Source organism: Phoenix dactylifera, chromosome 12, assembly GCF_051530095.1.
Source record: "Phoenix dactylifera cultivar Ajwa chromosome 12, Ajwa_hap1_PhDact_Kaust_v1.1, whole genome shotgun sequence".
NCBI classification, from domain to species: Eukaryota; Viridiplantae; Streptophyta; class Magnoliopsida; order Arecales; family Arecaceae; genus Phoenix; species Phoenix dactylifera.
In genome coordinates, this window is record NC_143201.1 from 15,512,286 (window position 1) to 15,520,626 (window position 8,341).

General features: G+C 37.4%; 1 protein-coding gene across 1 annotated transcript; it reads right to left on the reverse strand.

Moving 5' to 3' along the window:
- Positions 1-301: 301 nt before the first annotated feature.
- Positions 302-8,081, reverse strand: LOC103695561 (transmembrane emp24 domain-containing protein p24beta2-like). The gene is made up of 5 exons (XM_088708578.2): positions 7,993-8,081; positions 6,769-6,975; positions 1,544-1,730; positions 1,361-1,468; positions 302-647 (listed from the first exon to the last, which is right to left on the reverse strand). The coding sequence occupies exons 2-5, from the start codon at positions 6,973-6,975 to the stop codon at positions 514-516; spliced, it is 636 nt and encodes a 211-aa protein (XP_088564704.2). The 5' UTR covers positions 7,993-8,081; the 3' UTR covers positions 302-513.
- Between the last annotated feature and the right edge of the window lie 260 nt (positions 8,082-8,341).

An 8,341-nucleotide genomic window follows, 5' to 3' on the forward strand; every position in this document is an offset into this window, starting at 1 on the left:
GAGATAAGGATGCAATTTATGATTTTGCACCAATTGACCAAAAAAAGTGATGCTTCCACAAAAGAATAAGTAGCAAGCTAGATGCCCACAATAAGAAATGCATTTTCTTGCCTTACAAATCCTAGTGTCTCTTTTGCTTTCTCTAAATGTGGCTTGTCACTTGTATGTTTCTGATGGAACATTTGGAAATGGACGCAAGAAATCTAACATTCTAATTCCCCTGGCTTTTCACAAGGCATGCAAATTGGTCAAAAATATTTCAACTTGATAAGCAGACCTATATGATCAGTGACATGGTTCACTCATTTTAAAAGAACTAATGGATTGTTGGCTACATGCTTTAGCAATAGAAAGTTATCCCTGTACTTGCGCTCAAAATAAGGTACTATTTCTTACTAGTAGAAAACTTGCTCTAGCATGCTTAACAACTTTTTCAGATTTCAATCCACAGATACATCCATGGATTGAATCCTTTTAGAATCATATAAGATACAACTCAAATGCACTGAAGCCTTAAACCCTCGAGGTGCCAAGCTTTCGCTCGAAGAGGCGACGCAAGAGATAGACTTGCAGCACGCTAGCTCCAACCAATGCCGCGGATTCAAAGAGTGATTTGTGAATGGTCCTCTTGCTCATGTCTTCATTAACTACAGACAAAATCAACAGAGTATAAATCATATGATTAAGGTGCGTTGGTTATGCTTCTGAAGAAAAAAAAATCATGCAAGATGATTATGACTTGTGTTGTCCAATTAAACAGGTTTTTGACTAATTAGATTGATCACATTTTTGTTACAAGTTACTAATTTATCATCATCAACCCCTCTTCCCATCAAATATGGGATCGGCTAACAAATGAAACTCTTAAGTTGTAAAAGCTCCAGGGTACAATTGAGCAGACATTACAAGTAATTATCAGGCTGAGATCAACCCTAGAGTTATTGGTATCAGCTCCTGTCAAAGCAAATTTAGGCAAGAGAAAACCTATATAAAGCCTAAATTGTTAGTTTTACAAGGAAAATCTACCTCATCTGTTGCAAATTAATCTCATGCAACTAAGGAACCCTCCAAATCCTGTTTTTTAAAACTTCTATTGAAAACACATCTCATTTTTTAAAATTTCTATTGAATATTTTTTGTCCTTCAAGTTCACAAAACAATTACATTCAATATATGGATCAGAGGCCATCCAAGCATGGCACCATAAGTCTCCAAGAACTAAAACAAGAAAATGCCAACGTGTTCCAAAAATTTGAAGAGAGCCAAAACGTACACATAATATGCAAAATCATGCATCTACAGTGTTGTGATCTGGCACAACCTTTACCACAGATGGAAATATAAATTGCATAAGATATACCTAGAGCTTGGCGGTATGACTGAGCAACCAACCAATGCTGCTCAAACTGTATGCCGTTCAAAGCTTCCTCTAGTTTTGCAATTTGCTCAAGTAAAGGGGCAACATGCTCTGCATATATAAGAAGAATAAGAAGAATAATGGTCTTCATCCTAGGAGGGGAAACACAAAAAGCAAACTGCTTACCATCTTTTGCATGTTGGTCAATGTATGAAAAATGATTGAGATGTACATCAAAGTCTATGGTTTCATGATATGGGGATTTGTTGGTAAAGCAGAAGTGATGGAGACCCTTCTTCTGAACTACAAATTCAAACTTTTCACTTATCTTGTTACGAAAATCATAAATTTGAGCTCCATTGGGATCTCTTACCTGTAGCAGTCAACAAATCATGAAGTCACTGGTAGCACACTAAAAGAACCAGACATCTAAAAACATAATATCGTATGGCATGTTTTCCAAAGCACTAGTCTGATTTATGTGGCTGCACAAGAAAATATTCCAACCACAGTCAAGATTGTTAATTTTGTCCTATCAATGCCCCCAACACACAAAAAGAAGTCAACAGTGATGATATCCAACTTGGATGACCCAACATTTTTTAAATCATTGGAACATTCATCAAAGATTTTAACATAATGTGAAACCCGACTTATGTGTAGGTGAGTGTGTGCAGAAGCCGGCAGGCAGATGGGCACAGTACACATGCATGCATGCATATGTGGCACAAATAACATCAATATGGACAGGGAGTTCACTTACCAAAAACTGATTATTTATCTTTAACAACAATATGAAACAAAAATGTAAAAAAAAGGTAAAATCATCTTTATTTTCATCATTTTAATTCCCTTCACCACACTATTTCTTCATAAGTTTGTATTAAATCTTTTTGGAGATCATTATAGGTTGATGAAATCAAAGCAATAATAAAGCTAGTGTCTGTTTCAGTTCTTTTTTTTTTTCTTTAATCACTAATATCTATCAAATAAAAGTTACCATTCATCTTCTTTTCCAGCAATATTCTGACTTCTTTCAAACTAGAAAAAAGACTTCTTTCAAACTAGAAAACAGACATCCTGATTCAAGCCTTAGAAATAAAAAGAAAAAGCAACAGAATTTTTGATGGAAGGAAGGATATACCACTGAATTCGTTCATAATAAAATTAGTCTTATGATGGGCAAGGAAGGCAAGCACTGAAAGGAAAGTTACAGTTTGTAAAAACAAAACCCCTCACCCTCATAGGGTATGGTATGGATTATGGAACTGATACGAAGGGAAAACATAGATAAAGGCCTCACCAAGGAGAGAAACAGCTTAGCATCTCACATGGCAGGAAGACAAGTCATGAATCATCACAGAAGAAAGAACCATGCAATTATCTGCCAAACCCTGCTTCACCAACCATGGTTAAAATTTCTTCTACATATGCTACAGTGTACAGAGCATTTCTTCATTTTGCAAATTATTAGAAGGGCAAGTGTCTTGCATCATAATCTTCTTGCAAAGAAAATCAAATTTACTACTAAGATATCATAATAGCCAGCATGAATTTAGAGGCTCTTTGGTTGCCTGTGATTCCACTTGCTTTCAACAGGATTTGCAGCTGCAAGTAAAAATGTTGAGATCGTATTTTCGATTGGATATTTGGTTTGTCTTAAATGCAGTTAAAGCAATAATAGTTCTCTGCTTCGATGCCTGCAACTAACAACTACAACCGCAGTTGTTGTTTTTGATTGTTTGATGATGAGACAGCCAAGGTCACCTGGCAGCTAACCTGGCATGACCTTTGCTTAAGTAGTTTTGCCAAACTATTTATAGCAATCGAGTATCGCAATCACGAAACATACTCTGAAGCAACTGCTCAAGCTAAATCAATGTCCATCTATCTAATAATCACAATTCTAGCAATAGTAATTACAAATTGCACATTGCAATGGAATCAACTATCCTAAGCCAGGGTAAGCTAGAAGTTAGGAACCTAATGAAAGATAAATTTCACCAAATTATTTATAGCAATCGAGTATTGTAGTCATGCAACATGCCCTGAAACAACTACTCAAGCTAAATCAACGTCCATCTATCTAATAATCACAAACCTAGCAATAGTAATTACAAGTGCCCAACCAGTCATCAACATCAACCCAAGCAAAACAATTTTATCTTTCAACGCTTTTTTTAAAAAATCTAGAAGCATGCATTGTTTTAAAAATCGGACCGCCCGCCTACCTAGACACTCACTTTGGACAAATCAAGCCCCTGAGCTCCTCGCTTGGTCCCAAGCAGCCTACCACAAGGTGGACACGCTTATGTGCTAAAAGCATGTATATTATGCAGGTGTGTGGTTGCTAAGTGAGTGGATGCGAAGTCAAGTAGATGGGAAGGATACCCATCAACCTAGTATCTGATCTCAATTCTTTTATACTTCCCCATTTCTGGCTTCTCCCATTCCCTCTAAATTCACTACTCGCATAACGTTCGAGCCTAAGCCCTCCTGATGAAAGAAGGTCATCAATTGGAGATTCGAGATGGTGAGCAGTAGACGATGAATGGTGATAGGCATCAATACTTAAGGGAAAGTTTATTTCCTTTTCCCTTATCCTTTACCTCTCTTTTTCCTTTTCTTAAGATGCTACGGAACTGCGCTGGGTTTGCCATCAGCATCATTGACTATTGTCGGTGGCGGTGCCACTTGCAACAGTGACTGCAATGGTAGTTCCATCAGCAACAGCAGCTGTTGTTGATGGTGCTGTGAACAAGAGCCAGCAACAGCTATTAGTGCTGGTGATGGTAGTGCTGCCTGCAGCAGGGGCTGCAACATGTGGTGCTACTGGCAATAGCGACTACTAGTGGTGGTGGTGCCACCTGCAATAAGGGCTACTACTAGTGTATTGCCTATAGCAGAATAGTTTCCGTGGGTTTTTTGATCTAAGTGTTAATCATGCCTTATTGGGGTCATTTCAGGATCTTTGGCCTAAGTTGAGTCAGGCTTTTCTATTTATACTCTTAAATGGCACACAGTTATTGTGGTTTGATAATTGAACAAAGATAGTTTTGGAGAAAATGATTGCTGTTTAAGTTGATTCCCAGCATTATGCATTGATCTGGTGAGAGACTAGCCCTTAGATGTAATTCCTAGATTAGTTCCTAGATCCCCGAATTGGTTCTTTCCTCCCTGTCTCATTGAGTCATTCTTGTGGTTTTTACATTTTTCTTCCTAATTTTCTTTTTTATCTAGATCAGATTTTCCTTTCTTTCTTTTTTATTTTCCTATCAAGCATTAGATCCAAATTTTGTTTCTTAAAGCCTTAACAAGTTTTCATTAAACTTTAATTTATATTGCACAAATCGTCTATGAAATAGTCATCCTAATCCCTAATCGTGTCATCTTAGACAACCATTCATATCTAAAACCTGAATCCCAAGACTTTAAAATGGATTCTAATGAATTCCTTTCTCTTTTTAGAAATCTAACATTGTTACATCAGTTGATATGAAAAACCAGATCTAGTCTGAATGAACAGCAAGCCATTAGATTCAGTCCTAAACAACACTTTAGCCTTTCATTCCCTCATTAAACCCTAGATTTAAAATTCTTTTGGTTCAACATCACATTGACTATCAACTTTGCATTGGAATTTCAATATTTGCAGTTCAATTTTGACTATTATTCAGATCTGAATCCAGTTTTCCAGAGTATATGTTTCAGTTCTACCCTCTCAGCCTTGCTATGGACCCCCTTTCGTACACTGTTCTGCATCACATGCAAAGCATAATACTCCAACTCCACAACAATGTATTAGAAAAAGAATAGTTGGCACATAGCAGCCAGGGGTTTCATAGTTGTTGGTGGAGAGCACGTACTATAGCGGATGATGCGAACCCAAAGCAGGCTATTAAAAAATATAAATTTATTTCCTACTAAGTATCAAAAATCAATACTTTACATCAACTTCATGCAAAAACTTAGAAATAAAAAGGACAAAAAGCTAAAAAACATCATCGATCTAACATCATAATATCATATCAACATTCATATAATGTAAAGATCCACAATAAAGGGATGCTCCGTTCTTTCCCACTCTCCATTTTTATCTTCTCCTCTTCTTCCCCACTCACCATTCAATTAGATCACCAAATAAGTGAACCGGTTTCTAATAAGCCCCTAACTAAACCGATCAAATTATTGCTTACTTGCAGAGTCAGTCCAACCCATATTGGAACATCATGCCCACTACAATGCAATAGTGTAGTAGCTGCTATAGTCACTTTTCACCCGTCATATCTAGAGCTATAGGCCCAGGTGCTATATGAGGCCGCCATGGCACATAGCATAACGGTTTAGGTTTGAAACTGCTATAATGCCCATTATGGACATTTTTTAAAGCATTGTTCTGCATTATAGATACAAGACTATATTCTAGATGCAGCTCGTATTCCATGCACAGCTAGTTGATGGAGCATAAAATGTTTGAACAATTGAAATATTTATCTTGAACCTAAGGGCTCGTTTGGTTCGCGGGAAAAGAAGGGGGGAAAGTATGGTCAACGGGAAAGTAATGAGATGCCTTTTGTTTGGTTGGAGTTTTCAAAGGAGAGAGAAGGAAAAGTTGTATTCCTATAGAAATATGATTCTCATATTTCATGAGAAAATCTTTTCCATGAGAAACCTGAGAAAGTTACTTTCCCATGAGGCGGAAATCACTCCATTTTTATTTTTTTCCAAAAAGGCCCTTCAGCATTAAAGAAGCATTAAAGACCTAATTTTTATTAAGGGCATAATAGGAATTATACATAACTTTCCTAGGAAAGTGGAGGGTCAACCAAACATAAGCACTTTGGAAATTTGTCACTTTCCCATGGTCAACCAAACATGCCAAAAGTATTTTTCTAGGCATCCTCTTCCTAGGAATCTGTTTCCTAGAAATCATATTCCTAGGAGGAAAAATGCTTCCCGCGAACCCAACGAGCCCTAATATAATTTTAATTCAAAGGCCAAGGAAAGTTGAAATTAGCTAGAATTTATTGTTCTATTTTGTTCTTTATTAAACTTGATACATGGCTTTGAGTATTGTCAGAGAAAGGGAATCACAACAAAATAATGTCTACATGGAAATTCAATAAGGACAATTAAACTTTGAAACTATACCATGATAGATTGAAAGAAAGAAAGAAAGATATAGATAGACAGACAGATAGATAAAAAATTTTAATTTAATTTGAAAATAATCTTCATCAACTTAATCCCAAGGACAACAATAGCTATATATATCACAAAAAGTCTAGAAATAGTACAAAAATTGCGTATCTGCACATTTACAAGTTACAATATAAACCCCCCACCCCCCTCTGACGAAAAAAAAGAAAAAGAAATATCAGATTCACATTTAAAAATTAGTCAAAACATACCACAAGATCCACGCCATCATTACTATCCCATGGAGTATCATATTTAAGCACGACAAAGGACACATGAATTGTATCGCCTTCATATTCCACTGAATGAGTCAAGCATTCTTCCCTATCTATCACAAACCTAATCCCAACTGCTGGCCGAAAAAGCAGCAGAAGGCCTGAGACTACAAAAATCATGAGTCGCGATGAGAACCCCTCCATCTGTATACAAGAACAAGCAAAGCATGAAACAGATAACCCAAACAAACCTATCTTGCCAAAGCAAAGAAAATTGTGAAAGTTACGAGAAATGAAACCCTAAACTCAAATCGAGTCCTTCATGTAGCAAGAAGTCCTTATCATGCATGACAAAGAAAACAGTTAATGCCTCAGAAACTGAAACTCCCTATATCTTGTAAGGATCCATAAACACAGGCATCTTTTCACTTTTCAGTAAATCGATAAATACCATGACGCAATCATTTCTCTCAGATCAGGGTGAGACAAGAGGAAGAAGGGAGGGGCAAGAAATCCAAATTCTGTCACTTGGACGATTATGTACAATGGCATGTGCGTCAGGCGATTCAAATATTGATAGATTTCCAGACTAACCAAAAGGAATTCTCAGACCAGAGGTTGAACAAAATTAATCTGCAGAAAAGCTGCGCGGAATGCTTCACTTAAATAACACGCAAAAGAAGAACAAGAAGCAGAAGTAAACAGCGAATCCAGAAACTAGAGTCTAGATATTATTAACGTGACCTACGGATTTGCACATAAAAGTTAGTAACGTGAAACTACACATACTGAAAACATAAATCTTTATCTCAAGACCATTCCTCAAAAGGATTGAAATCGAGCAGGAAAACAAATAAAAGCGGGAAATCAAATAGAACATCTTAGCTTCATATATTAAATTTAACAGAGGAAAACACAGAGATTAATCTCCAATTCCTGATTCATTTCTTTGAGATTTAGAAGCAACGGCATCAACTACAATTCCATTAGATGATCAAGTAGACAAAAACTAAGGCCAGAAATTCAAATGCATGGTCATAGTATTCATCAGCTTCAAAAAAATAAATAAATAAATAAACTACAAATTCGAGAAAGGAAAAGGGTAGATGGAACAGTTTCCAGATCGCATCAACCAAATGAGATCGATGAGAATTAGAATCGATAAGGGGATAAACTAATAGGGTTTTCTCAAGCGAGTGAGAGAGAGGGAAGGGATTTTGCCTCGTGATCGGTTGCTTCGAATTTGCGAGGGCTCGTCCGACAACTGTCGTCGTAAACAGAGAAGGGCAAGAGGGGGACATGTCTATTCGCCCTTTTATAGCCTGGGCTCGGTGGGCCTTAGCAGTGAATGATCCGGCCCACTTTTGGAGTTCTCCCGAGTTTTGGACTCATCCCATGATATATTGGGGCCCATGCGGTATATGGTACAGCATCCGTGCAATACACGGGGGCCAATGTATCAGCGGTGGTGGTTTCCCAACACATGGCGCTCACATCACCGCTCAGGTCCTGGGACCTGTGTGGTGTGGATGGTCGTGATCAGCTAAGTGCTGTTGGCCTGCCTAGCCCA

Coding starts and splice junctions, on each gene's coding strand:
- LOC103695561 (XM_088708578.2), bottom strand. CDS start 6,975: ATGGAGGGGTTCTCATCGCGACTCATGATTTTTGTAGTCTCAGGCCTT. Junction 1,469..1,543: donor TGACCAACATGCAAAAGATG/GTAAGCAGTTTG, acceptor TTATATATGCAG/AGCATGTTGCCCCTTTACTT. Junction 648..1,360: donor GTCATACCGCCAAGCTCTAG/GTATATCTTATG, acceptor TTTTGTCTGTAG/TTAATGAAGACATGAGCAAG.